This window comes from Phodopus roborovskii, unplaced genomic scaffold (genome assembly GCF_943737965.1).
Source record: "Phodopus roborovskii unplaced genomic scaffold, PHOROB, whole genome shotgun sequence".
NCBI lineage: Eukaryota > Metazoa > Chordata > Mammalia > Rodentia > Cricetidae > Phodopus > Phodopus roborovskii.
Window position 1 is genome coordinate 17,639,725 of NW_026126433.1, and position 23,799 is coordinate 17,663,523.

General features: G+C 33.2%; 1 protein-coding gene across 1 annotated transcript; it reads right to left on the reverse strand.

Annotated features, from left to right (window-relative positions):
* Positions 1 to 568: 568 nt before the first annotated feature.
* Rgs18 (regulator of G protein signaling 18) lies at positions 569 to 23,273 on the reverse strand. Its single transcript, XM_051185933.1, has 5 exons — positions 22,997 to 23,273; positions 22,445 to 22,546; positions 21,181 to 21,242; positions 3,768 to 3,934; positions 569 to 1,915 (listed from the first exon to the last, which is right to left on the reverse strand). Exons 1-5 carry the CDS (start codon positions 23,113 to 23,115, stop codon positions 1,658 to 1,660), a joined length of 708 nt encoding a protein of 235 aa, XP_051041890.1. The 5' UTR covers positions 23,116 to 23,273; the 3' UTR covers positions 569 to 1,657.
* Between the last annotated feature and the right edge of the window lie 526 nt (positions 23,274 to 23,799).

The window sequence follows — 23,799 nt, forward strand, 5'->3', positions numbered from 1 at the left end:
AAAAGGGTCAAGACCATGCTGGAGAAACCCATAGAAAGAGCTGACCTGACCAAGTGAGAGCACGCAGATCCCAGTCATAATGCTGGGGAACCAGCATTGAACCAATCAAGCCCTTTGAATGTTGGTGCCAGTTAGGATGCCTGGGCAGTCTATGGGAACACTGATGGTGTAAACAGTATTTATCCCTACAGCACAAATGGACTTTGGGAGCCCATTCCCAAAGGAGGGATACTCTCTCAGCCCAGATACACAGAGGAAGTCTTAGGCCCTTCCTCAAAATATGTGACAGACTTTGATGATTCCTCATTGAAGGCCTCACCCTCCCTGAGGAGTGGAAAGGGAGTGGGGTGAGGAGGTCTGTAGTGGACATGGGAGGATGGTAAAGAGAATAAACTGGGATTGATATGTAAAATAAGATTTTCTAAATTAAATATTTAAAAGTGTAAATTATTAAGTTTAATATTAATGACACTATAGTTGAATAAGATTTTCTGTGTCAATGCCATTCAAAGATAAGAACATGAAGATATTGAGAGAAAGAGCTTGTGAAACAAATTACATTAATGACAAGTTTGAGCAGTTTATTATAGGTGATAGAATTTGTTTTACACTTTGACTAAAATAATAGCATTTAATACGCCATCTTTAATACACACATTTATAGACCATGTAACAAATTATAATAAAATATTTCTATAATATAGAGACATTAATGTATTAGTATAATCTTATAGCATAATACACTATTAGGTAAGGATTCTAAGAACATAATAGTGAGAAAACAGAATTGGCAGATGTCAATGTTGTCAAGTTTGTAGATTTCTTTTCCACTGCATCACTTTTTAATTTTCTACCCTAACTTTAAAATTCCAAATGTTAGAAATAAATACTTCTGTAGAAGCATGTGGTCATCATCATTCAAACATTTATTGGTGTTATTTCAGTGGCATATTCATTTCCTAGGAGGCAATGTTCTACAATTAGCAGATTTATAGACGTACGCTAATATCAGCGTGCTTCAGTGACCAGGAGTGTAGCTCCATTTGATGGGAATTTTCAGCAGTTAGAGTGAGTATGACTGCACAGTCTAGTCCCACATATCTACCTAGGTTATGATTAATCAGCTTAATCTGTATGGAGAAGCATGTCTTTATATAGCTTCTTGTTGCTGGCTTAAGTTTGGAAGCGAAAGGCAGCTATTCTGGAATTAGAATTAGTGCACAACTACAGATGTCTATCCTTCCCCATTATAAGAAATGGACCATTTCTACATGCTGCAACCAATGACCATGTGCAATATAAATATGCAGTTATCTAAGTACATTATTTATACATAGAAAAATAATCCAAATGAAAGATGATGTAACTATAAAGTTTTCATTTAGTTCAATATTTTACAAGGCATTGCTCATATCTTTTTACTAATGGTTATTGAAGAGAAAAAGGTATTTTATTATTGGTAGAATATCAAAATAGGTTTTAATAAAATATGGTTGAAAATAGAGTTTGAATTATTTGAGTATAAAAGTTCTTACATTTTAAAAATGCTTTTGCCTGGTTATTTTAAAATTGTAACAATTTCTTACTAAAATACACAAGCTGTATTTTAGAAGCAGATGTACACATTTACTATCAAAATAAGTAAAATTACTTTTACTCATAACCAAATGGCAACATCTGATTTTACGTCTTGGAACTCATTATAGGTAAATGATCGTGATCGTCTCCTAAGATTTGTTGGTCTCTGAGGTCTTCCTTCTAGCAGATGTAAGTAGATCTCAGATTTCAGAAAGCGTGTGTAACTGTCTTGTTCCATGAGCTGATAGACTCTGCTTTGTGCTGCATCAAAACTGTGGAGAGTTGGCTGTGTGATGCTCTTAGTAATTACTTCTTTGGTATGAAAATCAAGGTTAACCTGCATAAATAGGAAAAAGGTACAATCATAGCTGATCTAACACAATGTCTTTGAGAACATCTATTCTTACAGTGCTGGAGGAGCTATGGTAGAGCTATGGTATGTTTGGATACTGGGGTAGTTCCTCCCCAGGTCTAAGGATACCATGGTATACTCTAGGGTGTTATCTCATCTGGCTTCCCTACCTCTGTGTTAAGAGTTAGGCTTATTCTAACTCAGCATAATTGGATAATGCAATGGTATCTTTCATGGAATCAACACATTAACTCACTCATTTTCATAGTGAAGAACAAATATCTTAAAAGTTGAAGTGTTTAAATTATAAGGAATGAGAAGTTTTGGGCCTGGCTGTATTATCAGTACGACCCTTCTGTTCAAGTAGCTATTTTATTCATCATTATTTTTTCTACAAGCAAAACTGTGACAACAGATGAATGTGTCTTAAATGTATAATATCATTCAGTTGATTTTATTATACTCCTGTTGATGTTTCTGATACTAATACCATATTTTCAGGAATCTATCCTGTTTTCCACTTGTGGATAACCATATAATCTGCTATATTTTTACATAAATAAATAAAGACCCTTTCTTGGAGCAACATATCCATATAGACAGTATTGCTTTATATTCTATGTAGTAGTTTCAGTCCTAAAGATTTTCAGAGAGTTGTTAACATAATTGTAATAATCAAGATTTGTTTGCCGCCCTGTAGCAATAATGGACAGTGATGAAATACTTAGGAGTTAGGCTCTAGTTTAAAGAACTTAGGTTATTGAAGTTCTGCTTTAGAATTTTTTTCTCTATCCCTTTCTATCTTCTTTCATCTCGTGCCTTTTTCTCTTTACTTAGAGCAATCATAAAGTGAGTACTTTCTCTGCTATGCATCTCTGCCATTACATTTAGATTTGCAATAGTATTCAAATCAAATGTGTGAAAAAACATTTTCTTTTCTTATTTCTTTAATTTGAATGGGTTTAGTAAGTATTTGTCTTATAACCAAAAGGTAGCACTATAGTAAAAATTTATAGTTGAAAAGTGAGAGAGTATATGTGCTACCTTGTAAGTGGAAATACTATCTATTAAATACAGAATAGAAATATCAAACCATTAAATATTTTGTTGCAGTAAAATCATATCTGCTAAACTCATAATCAACTTTTTGACTGTTCCATAGGGTTAGCCCATTCAGTTGTAATCAAAAGAGCAATTGTTTGCCACTTGAAACACTGCAAAAGTTTCTTTTAGCTTATTCTAAACTAATAAAATAATTCTTTTGGGCAGATTAAACTTTACATAGATGGATAAAATAAAATCCTTTTTTAACTTATATTTATTATTTGGGGATATACATGCCATAGAATAGTGTGAAGAGAACATATTTAGGGTGTTGTTTGTTTTTTCCACTTTGTCGGGGGTGGCATTGAACTCAGGTCTTCAAGCTTAGAATATCCTTAAACATATTTAATGCTACTGGCTCAATATAAACTTGTAAAGTGTTGCATGATTTTTATGTGGTACATAACATATTTATGCTTTTTTGCCTTTATTCCCTTCAGAAATCTTTAGTTTTAATAAGTAGTTGTTTCTGGTAATATGGTCAGTAAAAATTGCAGAAACAAATGTTGCAACTTTATTCACTTTTGGTCTAAGTCTGAAGATTGACCTTATTCTTTAACCCATTATTATATTATATTATATTATATTATATTATATTCTGTCAATAAGTAGAAGTCTGCAGTTAACCAGTTTCATTTTAACAAAATCTTGAGCTCCATGGGGTGGCCAAATTGGGGAAAACAAACCCCATGAAAGTGTTAAGGAATTAATGTGTTTTGAATCATCACTGTACCTCTTTTGGAGCATCATTCTGAATAAACTTCTCATATATTGCTTTGGCTTCCAGGCTGATTTGTTGAGGTTCCTTGCATTTCTTGAAATCTTCACAGGCTTCCCAAAATTCAATGTTTTCTTCACTGAATTCAGTTTTAAGAAATCTAGTAAAAGCGTCCAGTCCATCTACCAAAAGTAAATAATAGTTTGTTACTATGGTGTTCCACTTGATATTAAAATATATACAAGAACTAACAGTAGAAGTGATTTTCCTTCTAATTCTACATGGCCCCACCAGTATGTGTGGGGAACATCATATAAAATAACCTTTTGAGCAAATAAAAGGAAGACATTGTTTCTTTGAAAAAAGAATAAATCACACTTTGATCTAAATCCTTAAATATAAGAGTTAAAAGACCATCCCGAATTGCTCAGTTTACATCTCTTCTATTCACATCTCAGAGTGATTATTCTATAAACTTCTGTAGCCTTTCTCTTGGATTGTCTTCTGCCCACTACCAGATCATGGTTTTTCTATTGGAGACCTTCAAATTCTCTTTCCATTGTTTCATTATTTCCAAGTTCCACACTGTCTTCTTTTCCAAAATTCATACTGCCAACTAAAATCATACTGCCTATGAGTCCTGAGGATGAACAGGCTTAAATCGTCAGACATTACATATTTTAGGGGACTTCTCACATGCTTAGGAGGGAATAATTCATGTTGGAAAGAAAATGAAAAAAGCATATTTAGTCATGTAATTGTAAAATTTTTGAGGAATATAAAATCTAATACTATCTTCTGAATATTTTAATTTTATGTTTCAAAATTAAAACAATATGATACATTTGTAAAGTAGCAACTTGAACTATACTACGTAAACATTTAAACACAAGAGACTGTTTTTGTCTTTTTGCCTTGTTACCCATAAGTGCTTGGAACAGTTAAAAAGCTATAAAAATTACTTGGATACAATATTGTGTTTTCCTACTTCCCACGTGTCCCTGAATGGATGTTTTTTTTTTCTTTATGCAATTAAGTTTCTCACTATTGAAAATTAAGAAAGTGATAACTACTTGATTGGAACCATTAAGATATGTGGCTTTGTTGGTCAAAGTGCATCACTAAGTGTTGTGATTTGAGATCTTAAAAGCTCAAGCCTTGCCAATATGACATTGTCACTTCCTGCTGCCTGCAGATCCAGATGTAGAACTCTCAGTTCCTTCTACAGCACTGTGTCTGTCTGCACCCCAACTAGCTTCCTACCATTATAATAATGGACTAAAGCTTTTAATTTTAAACCAGCTACAACTGAATGTTTTCCTTTATAAGAGTTGCCAGGTTCATGGTGTCTCATTACAGCAACAGAAATCCTAACTAAGACAGCAAACAAGACACACAGTCACACATAGAACATCTTTATGCATATATTCCTAAATATACACATGCAGCAGGCTCAGTCTTCATAATGGCACTTGTATTTAGATTTTCAGGAATGCCCATGGGAAGGTTTTGAGAAAGTAAGGGAAAGGAAGGGGGAATGATGTAATTATAATCTCCTTAAATAAAAATTATTAGTAAAATATAATCCACTTTTATAAAGTTTTAAAACATCTGCATGTCCAGTGTCTGGTCAATTCTCTGAACCTGTCTCTGATGTTTTATCTTTCTCTGTTCTCTAGTACCCCTCAACTAAAGAATTCAGAATGTTATATTCCTCCATTTTCTCTCCTTTATTCCTAGTTTTTTTCTTGCATGTCAACATTTTTGACCTGAAACTTCTCTTTATTTCTGTACTTTTCATACTTTATTTGAACTTTCAGGAGAGAAAATAGATGACAAACAACTTAAGAAAACATTTAACCATCCTTGGGCTAATATTATTAAAAGATTTGTATCTTATCACAAGAAATTATCAAAAGAAAATTCTCTTGACTTAAATATTCCTTTAGCTAATAATCTGTTTTCTTCTACTGAACAAAAAAATATTTTATTAAAATTTCCACGCTTTTAAACTCTGAAAATTTAAACAATAGTCACATCAATTTTATTAGTCATAATTAATCATGAAATAAAAATATTCAATGATAAAAGGAGACTAAAGGGACTGTTGACTACCAAACCTTCTCTACAGAAGAAACAAGAAGAAATGTGTCAATCTAAAGAGAAAAATAAACAGACTAAAGGGACTACAAGAAAGACTAATTAAACAAAAACAGGACTAAAATAAAATGACAAAAAGCAATTCATACCTTTCAGTAATAACTTTAAATGGACTCATTTTACCTATCAAAAGATATTGGATAGCACATTGAATTTGAAAACAAATTTCTTGGTTTTGTTGCTTCTAAAAAGCATACCTTATTGCAACAGAGGAAAAGGGATTTGGAATACAATATGGAAAAACATATTTCAAGAAAATGCAACCACGTATCAAGCAGGTATTGTTCTTTTAATATCTGACCAGGTAGATTCCAAACAAATTCATGTCAGATGAGATAGTTACTTAGATGGTGGTTACTTCATATTGATCAGAGGAACAAGTCAGAAAGAAGAAATTGCCCTTGTAAATATATGTTTTCTAAATAAAACTTACACAGTTTTCTTAAGTGTACACTACTAAATTTAAAATCACAGATCACTTTGAATTTAGTAATTGTGTATAATTTCAGTACCATGTTCTAACCATATAGTAGATAACTATATAAAACATGAATAAATATAATAACTCGTGGATTATATAATATCAAAAGTGAAATGGAACTAACCAACATTTATAGATTTTTCAACTTAAACACCAAAGAATACAGTTTCTTCTCAGAGCCTAATGGAATCTTCTTTAAAAGAGACAATATATTAAAAAACTAGGGTTTAAAAAACCATAAGAAATTGAAATGACATTCTGCATTCTATCTGACCAAAATAGAGTAGAATTTGAAATTAACAGCAAGAGAAACTACAGAAAGTAATCATTCCCACAGAGAAAAGAACATACAATTGAGTGACAAATAGATAATTACAGAAATCAACAAGGGAATAAATATATTCTACAATCAAATAGCAGTAAAACTATAGCAACCTAAATATATGGGATAAAATGACAGTTCAAAAGGGAAGTTTATAGTGCTAAGTATCTGCATAAAAAAGAGATAAATAAACAACCAGATGGCAAACTTTTAGGCATTCAAATAATAAAGATGCATAAACAAAAACCATGAACAAGACAATACAAAAAACAATAGCTAGATAACAAATGTCAGGAAAAAATAATAGAATAGATATTAATCTTCTAATGAAAAGATCCACTAAAACAAAGAGGTGGCTTTTTAAATGTAAATAAAATTGGTGAATCCTTACTCAGATTACCAAAAGAAAGAGAAAAATGTGGCCCAATTTAATTAATTAGAGGTAAAATGGTAGATATTACATCAGATATTAAGGAAATATGATAAATCACAGAATCATATTTAAACTTTTTATTTCAATAAATGTTAAAATGTAAAATGGATCAATTTATAGAGGCATGTGACCTGCCAAAATTAAACTAACATAATGTAATTATTTAAACACATCACTGACGATCAATGAGATAGAAGCAGCAGTTAAATATCTCCCAACTAAAGAAATTCTGGAGTCAGATGGAGTCATCCCAAAATTTCACAAAGAACTAGCATCAGTATTCCATGAAATAGAGAAGGGAGGAACACTTCTGTAGTGGCTGGTTATGTGTATCAACTTGATAAAAGCTAGAGTAAGGCATTTGCCAAAATTCTATCTCCATGGTAAAAGCCCTGAAGAAAAGTACGGAGGGGAAATATCTTCACATATTGAAGTCTCTCTATAAGAAAGTCACAAACACAATTATTTTAAATGGAGAAACAGTTGAATAATTTTTCCTCCTAAGATCAGGAACAAGATAAGGGTACCCACTTATAATGCTCGAAGTCCTATCTAGAGCAATAAGAAAAGAAGAAATAAATTAGAAAAGGAAGATATCAAAGAATTTCTACCTACACTGACATGTCTACAAATGAGATATCCCAATAACATCAACAAATTGTTCTTTTTAACTAATAAACTCTTTTATCAAAGAGACTAGTGACAAAAAATGACTGGCCCAAATCAGTACTCCTATGTTCCAAAGACAAATATAATGAGAAACACTTCATAGAATCAATTTCAATCATAGTAGCCTAAACACATGTTGAAATAAACCTAACAAAAGAAATAAAAGACCTATTCAATAAAACTTTCAAAACTCGAAGGTAATAAATTGAAGAAGACAAACAAGGAGATAAAGAAATCATCTGTGTTTATGGATTGCTATGATCAATATTGTAAAATGGACACCATTCTCAGAGAAATCTATAGTTCAAAGCAATTAATATCAAAATTCCAATGCAATTCTACAGAGGATCTTACCCACAAAATGACCCTAGAGAAGCAAAACAACACTGAACAACAAAAGTACTGATGGAGGTATCACCATACATGATTTAAATTATACCACAGAGCAATAGTTGTAAAAATAGCATAATACTAGTCTGTAGGGGAGAGTAAATAAGCCATCTGAATAGAATTGATGACACAGATATTAGTCTATGCACACTACCTGATTTTTGTTCACAATGCCAAAAATATATATTGGAGAAAAGACAGCACCTTTTAAGAAATGATGTTCGGGAAAATTGGATATCACCATATAATTCTTCTTCTAAGGTTGGGGCCCCATTTGATATCCTCCTTTTATGTTAGCATGCTTATTGGAGTCTATGCTCAAATATGATATTAAGAAATAGTTAAAAAAAAAAACAAAAAAACAAGAAATTGACAAACCAAAGTCATGAGGCATGAAAAAAAGGTAAAACAAAATTGTTTGATTTTTGTAACCATGGATGAATATAATAGTCAAATATGTTACTCTCTTTCAGAGATTAAGCTTTACTGAAACCTGTTGTTAGGAAACATTTTCTTTGTATCCCAATTTCATGCTTGAGAATGATTGTTTTTCTTTTTGCTTTATTTTGACATCCCTTTGAGTTATATGATAAAGTGGATAATTATTTCTAAATCTGTTCTTTAGTTGGAATGCATTTAATGAGTTATTTTACTAATATCTAGATATTTGTCATTCTAACACAATGACAGAATCACCTTTGAGAGTATTTATGATTCTTTAAACAATTTGGAAGATTTTCCCAGAAGTATACCATTTTCTCTAGCATATCACTAGGACCTACTTAAACATGTTCCTAATTCTATAACATATTCTAAACATAGTCAATTTACCAATTAAAATTCTTACTTCTAGTCAAGATTTCCTACTCAACATTTATTAGTAAGAAATTATTTTGCTTTGCAATTTATTTTTTATTTCTTTTATTTAAATTAATTAATTAATTTTATGAGCCTGCTGCAGTTTCCCCTTCCTATTCTTTTCCATGTTACTCCCCCAACCTCCCCTTATGTTCCCATCCTGTAATCTACTCCTACTCCATTTCTTTTTAGGGAAGGGCAGGTCTCACATGAGAACTAAGATAACATGACATGGCAAATTGAAGTAAGACTATGTACCTAATGTAATAAGGCGAGTAAGGCAATACAGTATGAGCAGTAGGGTCCCAAGAGCTAGTAGAAGTTGGAGACAACCTCTGATCCCCACAAAAATATCAAGCTACATAGCTATGACATATATTCAGGGTACTTAGGTCAGTCTCATGCAAGCTCACTTGTTGTCAATTCAGATTCTATGAGCCCCTGTAATCTTGGTGAATCTGATTCTGAGTCTCTATGTCCTGTCCTTCATCCCTCTAGTCACTACAATCCTTTCTCCTCCTCTTCTGCAGGATTCCCCAAGCTTCACCTAATGTTTGGCTAGGGATCTGCATTTGTTTCTGTTAATTGCAAACTATGCTGCAAGTGTTCTAGGTACTAGAATTCAAGTTTATTATGCAGAATATTTCCATATATAGAAAATATGAAAATGGTTATTAAACTATGTGTAGGAACAGGGCTTTGTTTTATGAACACATTAGAGAGTGAAGATAAATAGTAAGATATGAGGGAAAACTACATCTCTATCTATGATATCATATTCAAATGGACTAAACAGAACCATTATATACAATCATATTGATGAAGACAAAGGATGAATACAAGGCAGAAGTTAAGCCAAGGAAAGCTGAATGAAATATTATATTTGTCAGTTAAAATGACTTCAAATCATGAGTATTTCCATCTCATAATTATTGAATGCTCAGACACCAGAAATATAAAAATATCCATAGATATATTGTTAGTTATGATCAAGTAGACAATGACAGTGTACAAAACTTACACATATAAATTGTTCACTAAATCAATATAACTGGCAGTTATAGAACAACCTATCAAACAACGTCAAGTGCATAAAATTATTCAGGCATATTATAATCTGAAATATAGATGAACATAATAGTTTTCAAAGGGTTTATATTTTAGTATTGATTAGGTTAGTGATAGTCCATTGCTTGTCATATACAAGTCTATGGGTTTTATCTCAAGTGATGCAAAAAATTCTCTTATCTGGAGATATGCAACCTGACATAAACAAAGGTATCCTGAAGGTGTGACTTTGTTAAGGATATGAAGTGGGAAGACTAACCAGGTAGATCCAAGCTAGTCAAGAGGTAGGAGGAAGAACAGGTTTTTGTTTCTGTTTATGCTTTTGAAGCTGGAGGGTGGCAGCCAAGAACCAAGGAATATGTTCAATTTTGAAAGGTGAGGTTTTACTTTGCTTTCAGGAAAGAACAATGATCTTAGTGTGAAACTATGAATAATTTGGTCAATGACCCAAATGACTGATAAAGAGATTTCACCTTAGATCCTCCAGGAAGAATGATTGCCTAATGACACTTTAGTTTTACTGTCATGGACCCTATACTGGACATCTCAGTCAGAACTGTCAGAATGGATTTGGCATTTAGTTATCACTAGTTTGGAAAATGTATATAGCAAAAACAGGAAACAATTAAACCCCTAAATTATGCTTGGTATACCCACATTTATATCCCAACATATAGAATTTACATGTATTGTCATGTTGCATTATGTGTTTAGGTTTTATGTTGTAATTAATTTGCCTATAATATTATAATTATAAGAAACAAGTAGTCAGAAAAATACTTGAAAGACTTCAACATCACTAAGCATTAGAGCAACGAAAGGCTGTCTACACTCATGACAAAAATATGACATTTTTTCTGCACTTCTTTCACTAGTCAAGAATGGTTCTACTTTTCTGTAGCAAACCAATTCTGAACAGCAAATGTTGGTAATTACATTAATGAAGAAAGTATGGAGGAAATGAAAGACCAGATTAGAATACCTTAAGGATATATCTTGAAACTATAAGCAATGTGCAGAAGGAACATGCAGTCCTTAAAAGTTGTGAAAATAATCAATTAAAAAACAACTTCTATTTACAGGCTTACTGGTCAGCATTTTCTGAATGAGTCAGCGAACTGACTGTGGAGAAGCAGCCATTAGTGTCAAGCAAGTGATATTTAGTTACTCTTATTTTGCTTTGTTAAACCAGTCAGTATAATATTTTACAGGTTTATTTTTCATAGTGAGAAATGTGCTTGTCTCAGAATGTTCAATGTAAAATAAATGGACAAGATTCTTAGTTGAATTTTTATGAACAGTACATTATATCCAAATACAGGAAAAAAATACGTTTCCATAGCAAAACTGATTGATCTCAGGATTTAATACTTTTAAATCTTAAAAACTATCAAAATGATCTAGAAGAACCAGAAGCCCTGCAGTTGACTAGCATGGTAGACTTGTTGGCTTGAAGTTTCTGCAGTGTGTTCTTGCGTGAATTCCCTCCTCATCTGAATCTTAATTCTTGTACTTCTATGCAGACATTTGTGTCACTATTGTTGTCCAAGGGTTACTTCCTTTAATTAGTAAACAACTTTCAATACTTCAGATGACAGAGAGAAAATTCTTCCTTTTTTATCTGTGTGACTGACACCATATTTTCTTGGCTTGGTCTCCATCTTCTGCTATAATGAACTTTAAAGAAACTAAGAAGTGAAAGGCAAAGCACAGTTGTAACTGCTAAGTTAAAGCTGATTTTCAAATGTAGGACACATCTCTCCTATAAAAAGAAAATCACTACAAAAGTATAACCCAAGAATCAAATGGCTAGAACTGAGGTCAAAGCCTTTATTCCACCCTATGATCAGGGTTAAAATAAAACCCACCTACCAGTCAATGAACCAACCAACCAAAAAATGAACTAGCATCTTCAGCACCTAGTATCAAATGTTTGATACTATGGAATGTTGGGGACCATCACTATTCTCACGATCTCAGATCTCTGAGATAAAAAATTACTGCCTCTTAAAGAAATAAACAGAGTGTTCAAAAGACCATTCCAAGGTACAGGTTTGTGGTTTCACAGTCAGCTAAAGAATAGCTCAGGGCTCTCTCTCCTGCTGCAATTTACAGCCAATTACAGGTTAGCTGAACCTTCTAGTCACCTTCTCACTCTGCCTATGTGCCAGTGCCTATGCCCTGGCTACATGCAAACCCTGCTCACACCCTGTCCACAGTCCTGTATAGGCCAGCCCTGAGAAAATAAAATTTGTCTGCTTGATCAGAATAATGTATTGCTGTCCTCCTTTTTTGTATCCCGTGTTTTCCATTCTCACCTATGTGTTTACCTGTTTGTCCTTGACTGCCCCATGGGTTTGGGCAATGGAAAGTTTCTTCCTTCCTTCCTTTCTTTCTTTGTTTCTTTCTTTCTTTCTTTCTTTCTTTCTTTCTTTTTTTTTTTTGTTTCTTTTTGTTTTTTACCCCATACTACCTTCCTTTTTTAATTTCTAAAATATTTGGACATTTCTTCCAAGTAGCAAGTCATCTTCATTTCTTTGTAATGAGTACTTTCAGAACATATAGGGTCTTTTTATTATCTAACAAAATTCTTATTTCTTACTGAAGCTCAATGTGGTGATATACTTATCTGAATAGTTGTGATAAACACAATTTCTGTAGAAGCTTTTCAAATATATATTGGAAAATAATTGGAGTCAAGACCAAAAACGATTTTGAGAACATTTCTAGATAATTTTAATCGTTAGAAACAACAGAATATCCATATGAAAATATACCCCCTGATGTACTGAGGAATATTCTGTTTATGTCACATTTTCTATTCTCTTTTGAATTAAAAGGTTTTCTTTCTTTTTTTTTTTTTTGTTTTTGGTTTTTTTGTTTTTGGTTATTTGGTTGTTGACCTCACTTATTCTTTTCTTACAATTTAAATACAAATGAACTCAAAGTTGTAAAAAAAATAAGTGCCTATCATATTGTAACAATAAAATTAAAAAAAAAATACTATTCCAGACACATCTAGTTTGGAAATAAAAAGCCAAATGTGTGTTCATTTGGTTTTTTGATCAGTCACTCTGGCATCAGTAAATGATTAATACATTTTTAAAAAAAATATCATTCTATTTGTTTGTCAGTAGAGACAAATTGAACACTTGAAGCATTGATGGTATCAGTAAATCAGTAATTGCCTTCATTTCAGAGCATAGCTATTAATTTTAATGTTAATAGTTTTCAATCATAGCAACATATTTGTAATGATATCTAAAAATTGTCATGAATCACTTATTAAAATTTTTATTAAATGGGAAGAAATCTTTGATCCATTTTAATTGAGAGCTACCTAGTATGAACTTGATGTCTGGGTTAGCCATCCAGATACAGCAATATTAATTATATGCAAAAGTTCTGAGTAATTGCTCAGGACTTGAAGTACTGTTGTATTTCTTTTGTTGATATGATTTTATTTAGTTTCTTAAAAATCATGCATGATTAAACCCTGTGTGCTTATAGATGAACTGGATGTCAGACACCTAATTTTCTCTGAAAGGAGAGCACAGGAGCTTGAAGTTGGAGTTATTTTATGTAATATTATATGACTTTAGTCAGTAAATGGTCATGAAGATAATGAAAGGTTACCAGTTGATTAATATGAAAATTAGCATATAGAACAGACATATTGTACTAAGGATAAAGAAAGGACAATTGAGGAGTCATTTGTTCTGTTTGGACTAGCAGACAGAATCAGCTTGCATTATCTTTAAACAGAAGTGTTCTAGAAAAAGAACATAATGTTTATTTCACATATAGTCCTTCACTAGATCACAAAGAAGGCAGTTTGACTCTGTCACCTGTTGTTCTCAGACACAATACACAAAAGCTCTTCATTCCTTTGAGTAGTTTTGAGCTTATATAAATATTCAAAAATAAATGACAATAATGTCAAGGAAAATCCTGGCTGGGTGAGCTATGAGAGCTCATACCATGATCACTTAAGTGAATGGCTTTTGGTGACATAACAATATAACAGTAACAAATACTAACTTAGGGAATGAATAAATAAGATAAGAAAAATTCTCGTTTTAAAATTAAGTGAATTTTGTTTAACTATTATATGCAAGCAAAGTTAGTAACTTGGAACATCCTGTTCCTCTTACTCTGGATAGCAGTGCTAGGTTAGACCACAATGGAAATACTTTTTTCCTCAGAGGCAGCAAAGCTGAAATCAAACCCACAAGGCAGAAGTGGTGAATGCATCTGCCAAAAGTGGTTGATGGAACCTGGGTCCAGAATTCATACTGGAAGAAGCTGCCTCCATGTCATGCAAACACCAAATAATTATAATTCAACGTTTCTAAGTTGAACTTCTTGTATCTCTTGTATTTTTCAGATGTGAAGAAACCAAGTGAACTAAGTTAAGATACTCTAAAACTGGAAGTCTAGGTACAGTATAAAATCCTAAGTATCATATGGACTGGTTGCTCCTTTAATATTTGACTTCATAGGTCTGAGATGCTATAGAAAGCATTGTTTACTTTGCAATAATGATTTAGGCATGTGATCCATTTTTAATTAAAGATGGACTTTTAAAAGTTCTAATCTTTAGCTAAAAAACTATTGACATTGGTTATCATGAGTCAGAAACTTAATTCTGTGGAATATTAGAGCCCATTATTGAATAGAAAACTTGTACAAATTTAAATTCAAAGAATAACTTGAAATACCCCAAAATGGAAAATATAAGGAGAAATACTCATTTCTTTTCCCCCCAAAGTAAAGAATGGGTTTTCTTGTTGCCCCTACTCAAATTTTGCAACTAATATTTGTGGTGATATTATGATTTAATAAATATTGAATGAGGTATCAGAAAGCAAAACCAGCCATACTAGTTAGCTGTAGAAGCAAGGCAGTGGTGGCATACACCTTTAATACAAGGAATCAGGAGACAGATGGATCATATGGATCTCTGTGAGTTCAAGGCCACCCTGATCTACATAAGAGTGAAGAGTAAAAGAGTACATGCCTTTGATCCCAGCACCTGGAATCACAAACTTTTAATCCTGACATTAGGGAGATAGAGATAGGAGTGAAATGGCTAGAGGAAGAAATATAAGGTGGAGGAGACAGGAATTCAGAGCCTTTTGCATCTGAGGATTTGCGGAGACAAGATTGCCATTTCAACTTGTTAGAGGTAAGATCTAGTGGCTCAGCTGCTTTGCTTCTCTGATCTTCAGCTTGAAACTTGAACTCCAATATCTGTCTCTGGGTCTTTTTTGTGTAAAAATATTTCTCACTGTTCAATCAGTTCATATATTTAAATCCAAGTAGTGATGAGTGACATATTTTGTTCTTACCCTTACATATTCCAAGTGATTTTCAGCAAAATACTTACTAGAGCCACAACTAAATGTATGAAAATCTCTAATAAACTAATAATAATGAGAATATTTAACCATATTGTGAATATTGTAGTAACTAGGAAATGTCAGATAAAATAATTTCTAATTGATAGAGACCTGTAGTGAGATATCCACCTTGCCTGCACCCCTTGCACTAACTACGCCTAAATGGGTGTGGTCACAGGTGCGCACATGATTGGGAAGGCAAGGTCTATGATCCTGGACTCCGGTTCACCCTCTTATTTCTTGGTACGGTTGCAGCAATAATCTGGGTGACTTCTGTGGAGCAGGAACCCGTGGTAGTCATCTGTTTCATGTGTAAGTGAATTATCTCCAAATAAGCCTCATTTAACCTATACTGAGTTCAGTAAATCGTATTTCCCATGCTTTAGAGACGCTTCTCCAAGAAGGTACCTTTCTCTTGTAATTCCCCATTAGAGTTTGTCACTTGCCTATTTATATGCCAGAGTCACTTACATATTCTAGGTATGAGCCCACAAAACTCTGAAAAATTACTGTTAACGTTTTATGTCAATTAAACAGTTTCTAGAAGATAAGCTTACTCTCAATATGCTTAACTTCCACTTCTCATCTAAAACAGGGAATTTATCTTTCCTTTATGAGGAGGAAAAGCTAGATACTGCCGGATCATCCTTTTCTTTTTCACATTCTCACTCTAAAGTATATATACACAGTCATTATCTCAGCAAGATCATCAAATTTCCTTCCAACATGGTTCTTAACTCAGTATATAGATTTTATTTGAAAAGTCCCTGTAGGTACCCCATTGATGAGAATCTACCTTTCTCTCCTTCAGCTGCTACTTTAGTCTATGATGGTCTTCATAGGAGCTTGTTTTATGAAAAAAACAATGTAATTAGATTCCTATTGCACCTTGTTTGATATGTAACTTACTTTCCTATTTGACTAAATGCAATGTTTCATTAACTGTATATACATATAGGACATAATGGGTTTAAGTAAACAACCCCTTTAATTCCAGGGAAGATAGGGTTCATTCTTGAAATGTCTATGCATGTGCGGATGCATTTTTACATATGATCACTTTTCAACTTTTCATTTCATTTCCTTTTCCCCTGACATAGTCCCAAATTATTAGAAATGGATAAGTTTAGTATTGTAACTATGAGTACTTTAGGTAATTATTTGAAATTTCATAATTTAGTGTTACAATTATCATGACGATGAAAAATGTTTGAATCAGTAAAGCAATACTAGCAGCATAAATGGTAAATTTATTATAATTATTTAGTACTTTGGTTATAAGACATTAGTTTAATATGCATGTAGGTGAGTGATGACTGTGTAAAATTCACATTACTTTCTTTTAACTTAACTTATGGGTAGCCTACAGCTTGTCAATATTTCTACCACAAAGGAGAAATAGCATCAGATTTAAATTAACTTGTTTTCTTGTTAGAGTAACAAATCAAGTTTAAAGAACACTTGCAGTTGAAATTCAACCCCCTGTTCTCTTCTTAGAAACTACTAGAAATAGAAAAATATTGTTTTAGTGTAATAATTGCTATAATTCTTTATAGCAGCAGTCATTTATATTTGTATAATTGCCACTATTTGTTGGTTTCTTTTTCATCATGCCATTTATACTTTTTAAAATCTGTTGTTTGGGGGGAAAAATAACAACTAAATTTACAGTTGTGGGAGCTTAAAGCCAAAATAATTATAGGACATAATTAAAATTATACATCCATTTATGTTACAGAGACATTTTATGTCTCAAAGGAACTCCTGCATAGCTTTTCTAGAAACAAAATTAATATATAACCTCTTAATGTTTTTCAGGGTACTTTTTCCTATGAAGCTCCAGAAATGAAACTATGTATGGCTAATTCTAACAAGCCATCACTCAATTATAAAGAAGAATCTTTCTTTAAAATAATTTTCATTACTTGATATTGAAGAGTAGATGTACAAAATGTTAACTGAAAGAAAATTCTAAAACATAAATAATTTATAAGTTGGAATTATGCAGGGCATTGTATTTGTCTAAAGTAAAATATTGACAACAAAAAAGTGAACATAACCTTACATACAATTTTTAATATACAGAAATAACTTAGGTATGCATCAATAGGGAAATGTGTAAGAAAGTGTGCTATGCCTTCAGAATGAAATATTGTGTATCCCAAAAATGGTATGTAGTCTTTGAATATGTGGCAATATGTGTGAAATGAGATGATGTCATGTTGAATAATTTAGGTATAGACAGGAGCTTCATGTGGCATATAAACAAATTATCTCATAGAATATTGATTTGTTGTCACACACACTAACAGAAATTTAGAGAATAAACAGAGACTAAGAGGTCTACAAGGAATAGAAGATAAAGAGAGGTTAGGGATTAAGTATAAATTTGTTTATGTTGGATAAGTAGGACTTGTATGTTTTAAACACAGAGTGGGATGTTGATAAAAATAACAATGTATTTATCAAATTATTAGAAGAAAATACTGTAATATTTTGAATCAGGGTATCATACTGCCCTGAAATAGGTTGAAGACTGACTAAAAACCTACTGTGTAAATGAGGCTGGTCAGAAATCTGATCCTCCTGTCCCAATTTCATAGTACTGAGCTATAGGGTGTGACACCATGTTTGGCACAGAAGAAATAATTTAAAATATTTGTAATAAACAAGGAAAATATTTAGCATTATGCATATGCTAGAAAATGTGAAAATTCAAAGGAAATTGCTTGTTCCTAGTGGTGAAAAAGAATTTCTGCTGTCCTCTACAAGTTTCTTATGACCTCTACTGGTCATAAGAAACATTTCTTCCAGCACAGACATGAGGAGAGGAAACCTAATGGGTCTGCCATGTTCAAGAGTAAAGTTGCTTGCTGTCCTGTTTTTGGAGTAGTTTGGGGATGGAGAATGGAAGTGATGGTGTTCCAGTGAGTAAAGTAAGATGTTAATGAGTAGACAATGAACAGCTGTGGCTGCAAATGCCCATGTGTGTCGTTTTGATTAAGTTTCACTTCCACAGTTGAACAGTTAAGTAAGGAAAAGAAACTCTGTTTTTCCATTAAATAGTAAGTGCAAATTGTTGACACTGAAACTTGAGAAAAATGAACTGAGTTCAGAAAAAAAGAAAAAAACAGTTTGAATACATGAAACTTACAGTTGAAGAATCAAGCCTGTTGGTATTCTTCCTTTCCCCACAACTAGTACACAATGCTCAGCATTGGTAAGCACCTGATTATTAGCTTCTCTACAAATTCTGCCTTAAAAATATATATGCACATGACAAGAACTAGTGAAAAAAATGAGTTCATAAATTGAAAAAGAGCAATGACTAGTTTCTTGAGTTCTTTGTATATTTTGGAGATCAGCCCTTTGTCAGATATAGTCAACAAAACACCAAACAATCCTATTAAAAATGGGGTACAGAACTGAAGAAAGAATTCTCAATAGAGGAAATCAAAAAGGCTGAAAGACATAAGAAAGTGCTCAACATCCTTAGCTATCAAGGAAATGCAAATCAAAACAACTCTGAGATGCCATCTTACTCCTGCCAGAATGGCTAAAATTAGAAACACCAATGAAAACTCATGCTGGAAAGGATGTGGAAAAAGGGTAACACTCCTCCACTGCTGGTGGGAGTGCAAACTCCTACAGCCATTTTGGAGATCAGTATGGCAGTTCCTCAGGAAAATGGAAATTAGTTTACCACAGGACCCGACAATCCCCCTCTTAGGCATATACCCAAATGATCCACATCCATGCAACAAAGACATCTGTTCAATTATGTTCATAGCAGCACTATTTGTAATAGCAAGAACCTGGAAGCAAACTAGATGCCCCTCAATTGAAGAATGGATACAGAAGATGTGGCACATCTACATAATGGAATACTACTCAGCAGAAAATAAAAATAATGTAACTTGAAATTCACAAGCCAGTGGATGGCACTTGAAGAAACTATCCTGAATGAGGTATCCCTGTCACAAAAAGAGTAACATTGTATGTACTTGCTCATATATGGATTTTAGACCTAGAGCAAAGGATCGCCAGCCTATAATTCACACCACCAGAGGAACTAGGGTACAAGGTATATTCTAAGAGATTCACAAAAAGTCCCTCACAGAAGGGGAAAGGGACAAGTCCCCAGAGCACAGGGGAAGTGGGGGGGGGTCAGTGAATGGAGAGAGAAGTAGGAGAAAGAGAGGGTGAGGAGAGGAAAACATGTGTGACTAGGAAGATTGAGGAGTCAGGGCAGAAAAGAAGACAGGAGAGAGAAAGAGGCAGGCAGACAGAGAGAGAGAGAGAGAGAGAGAGAGAGAGAGAGAGAGAGAGAGAGAGAGAGGAGAGAATACATAAAAGAGGGAGCCAATATTGGTTTGAAGAGAAAACTGAACCCAAAGAAATGTCTAGAGGTCTACAAGACTTCAGCCAACTAACAATCTGAGCAACCATGAAAAGGCTACCCTCCTGGATAGAGATCAATAACTAACTTATCTGTGGAGCCCTCATCTAACACCTGTTGGAAACAAATGCAAACACCCATACCTAAACACTGAGTCGAACTAGAACCTAAATGCAGATGGAGAGGACAAGACCAGGTTGCAGAAACACATAGAGACAGCTGACCTGAACAAGGAGGAGCTGATGGGCTCCCCCAGACTAATAGCTGGGAATCCAGCATGGGACTGACTCAGTCCTCCCTCAATATGGGTCTCAGCCAGAAGGACTGAGCAGTCTAAGGGACCTCAGACAGTGGAACCAGGATGTATCCCTGGTGCACAAAAGGACCTTGCAAACACATCCCCCATGGAGGGATTCTGCCTTAACTTAGAGACAGGAGAGAAATCCTAGTCCCTACTTCACATGACCTGTCAGATCTACATGACCCCACCTGGATGGCATGGCCCTACACGTGGAATTGGGTTGGGGTGATGGGAGGGGAGGGTGGTCAGGGTGCACATGAGGTTGGCAGAGAGGGTAAAAGGGAAAGAAGGAGGGAGGGACAGAGGGAGGAAGAGAGAGGGAATTGGGATCGACATGTAAAATAATAAATTACATTTAAAAAAAAAGAAAATATCCAACAGAAAAAAAAACAGCAATGAAGGCCCCAAAGGGAGTATTTGTAAGGAGGAAAAGGAAGGTGAAATAACGTAATTAACATATTAAAAATAAAATAAATAATTAAAAATTGATATATTATAAAACTACCTATATGAATCTATAGGAATTTTCCTAAAATGCTATCTTCATGAGAGTTCCATAGTGTCTATCACAGAAACCACTTCAAATTTTTGATTATAATAATATAATAATGTGTTTTAATGTATTAGATACACTTTTAATAAAAATAATTCTTTTTCAAATATCTGGAAATTTAGAATATAAATATTTAAATGTTGTTGTTAACTAAAGAATAAAGAAATAAAGATTTCACCAATAATGAATAACTGAATAAATAAGAGAGTTAAAAATACAATTTCCTTTTGGTGCTTCTCCTTTTCCTTAGTTGCCCAGTTCAATAAAACTCAGATAATGCAAATTAACTTAATTATTTATAAAAATCTGACAACTATTTGCCTTTCATAATTTCAGGTATCTGTTCTTAATATTTTATTATAGAATAAGGGTTTGGTGAAAATACTACTAACCTCTATGAGAAAGCAGTTTGTCAAATGATTCAGCCCATTTCACGGCTTCTTCAGGGGAGACTCTGTTCAGGAAACAAAAGGTGTGATGATGAAGTGAGCAGCTTGTTCACTTCTGAATCTCTGCAATGGCTCTGCTGCAGGTCTGCAGCTGGTGCTCTCTACTGAAACCCCAGAGACCTTCTCCTTTTACTTTTCTAAACACAAGTTAAACTGACAGTGGAATCTTCAAGATCAGTCTGTTTTCTTTTGGATTTTCCCCATTGAACAATGAAATATTGCAGGTTTTCCCAAAGTCTCAAAATTGTCATAGTTTTTACATAAAAATAAGCATATGTCCAGTCAAAAGTACAAGAAAGAGAGAAAGAGACAGAGGCAGAGACAGAGAGACTGAAACAGAAAGATCAGATAAACTACATTTAAAACATCTTCAGAAAATAAGAAAGCATAAACTATATCTTTCTGAGTCATTTCTTTAAAAGATATATTTTCCTTGAATGTGTAACTTTAACGTGCTGGGTTTTATTTGTTTGCTTGCTTTTTGCTTCTCTCTCTCTCTTAAATGCATGAAGTTTGGTGATGTTTAAGGCTAATTTCATATGAATGGAGATGCAAATAAAGGATAAATTGAATTTTTTTGTATCTTTAACTAGGCATATTCAAAATTTGAATGGTTGTAAGCTAATATATAAGACTAATTTTATTTGTTAAGAAAATGCTTAATCAAATTACAAAACTTCCTTTGTGTATTCCTTGTTGTCATCCATAAGCTATTTTCTTATAAACTTCTGAGGAAATAGATAAATACCCTTTGTGGTGACAAATTTACATTATTTAAACAATGTAACATTTCTTCAATTTATGGGCTATAACATGTATCTTTTAAAGAGGAAGGTCCATATCCACTCCTGCTAAGGGGTGGGCTGGGGTGGGGGAGGTCAGAGGGTGTGGGGGGGAAAGCTTCTGCTGGAATTTAAAATGAAGTTAAAAACTAATGAAATAAAAAATTCAAAATGAAAGCTATAACCCACTTTAAAATGAACACACCTATTAATTATGAGAGAAAACTTTTAAAAGTTCTTGTAATTATTTGATTTGGTTATGAAAGTGGTTGAACCTTAGAACTATTCTTTGTTACAGGAGATAAAACGTTGAACTATGTTCATGTTGCTATGTAATTTCAAATAGCATATTTATTCTTATTTTTTTATTTTAATCATGAATCCTAGACAGAAAAGGATGCTCACAAGGAATTCATGTTCCCCACCTTGGTTCTTTAGCCAAGAGGGCAAATCTGCTGGTAGGAGTATCTTCATGGAAGTCCGGCCTCTGTAGGAGAAGACTTAATCTATTTCTTTTGTCTTTAGCTCTGTGAAAACAATAATACAACCAGGATAATTCTGATGCCACAGAAGTCTTATTTAACCTATGTAATAAATTTGGAATTGATAAACACCCACCTTCATTCAGAAATGCAGCTTCTTTTACTCTTGAGTTTTACTTAAATAGTAAATAGAGAATTTACCATAGAGTACACAACATACAATTCTATTTTACTTTGGCAGTCAAGTATTTGAGAGTAAATTTCATTAGTTATTATTTTAATGCTTATATGTGGCTAAAACTGTTAGCCTTTTAAAAACGAAACTAAATTAGACTAAATGTTTATTCTCAATAATTTAAAAAATAATAGATTCCCCCATTTGCAGCACTACAATCAACATATTTTCAACCTAGTATTTAAAAAAAATCAGAGCTAACAAATAGTCTTCAATCATGCATTTAAAGTACAGGATGAGTTAAACATTTCTAATTTTACCTGATTTTGGCCTCGATGCTTGTTTCTTCTTTTCCTGACCTATGCATTACTTTGAAAAAAGTTTTCTCTTTAGACTCACACATATTCAAATGAGCAAAGAAAACCAGTAACATTTCCATATTCTGTCCCAAAGATCAAGAGATGTCAGGTTCACTTAGTCCACCTCTCTCCCAGTGATGAATACTTTTTCATGGTTACACATGGTGAATAATACACTAGCTGGAGCCTTTCCACAGAGTTACAGAAGAAGAAAAAACCAGGAAAGAAAGTAAGTAGTGTTTCTGTCTCTGCAAGTATAGAAATGAGGAACTGAAGATTGGTTCTGCACTGTGTTGTTGAAGGAAATGATACCACACATTCTCAAAACCACTTTTGGCCTCCAAGATAAAAAACAGTATTACCACATTGCAACTTCCCTTTTAAGCTTGCAGAGAGAAGCTTCAGCTAAAGTGAACAGTGCTGTCATTTCCCATAAGACCGAATATATCTTGTTGAAAGGCATGTTATCAAGCATTAACAGCTCATTTTTGTTCTTTAAAACTATAAATTTATTTAGTTCTAATAAATTGACTCAAATTACATTTGATCACATAATGCAGTGTAATGTTGATTAATTATAGTTGCTTAATACATTGCATCAATATCAGACAATAGGTCACCATTTGTGAATGAAAGGGAAAATAAAACTCATATAATAAAATATGTTTAAAGCATCAACCCATAAAGTAACTTGAGAAAAATTAGAATTATTTGGATAACTCTGTGAAAAAAATGACAGAAGTAACATAAAAAAATTTAGTACT

What these genes read in the sequence shown, in the direction of transcription:
- Rgs18 (XM_051185933.1), bottom strand. Translation starts at nt 23,115, where the DNA reads ATGGAAATGTTACTGGTTTTCTTTGCTCATTTGAATATGTGTGAGTCT. An exon ending in AGCATCGAGGCCAAAATCAG is followed by an intron (nt 22,547 to 22,996) that starts GTAAAATTAGAA and finishes TTGTTTTCACAG; the next exon opens with AGCTAAAGACAAAAGAAATA. An exon ending in CTCTTGGCTAAAGAACCAAG is followed by an intron (nt 21,243 to 22,444) that starts GTGGGGAACATG and finishes TTTCCTGAACAG; the next exon opens with AGTCTCCCCTGAAGAAGCCG.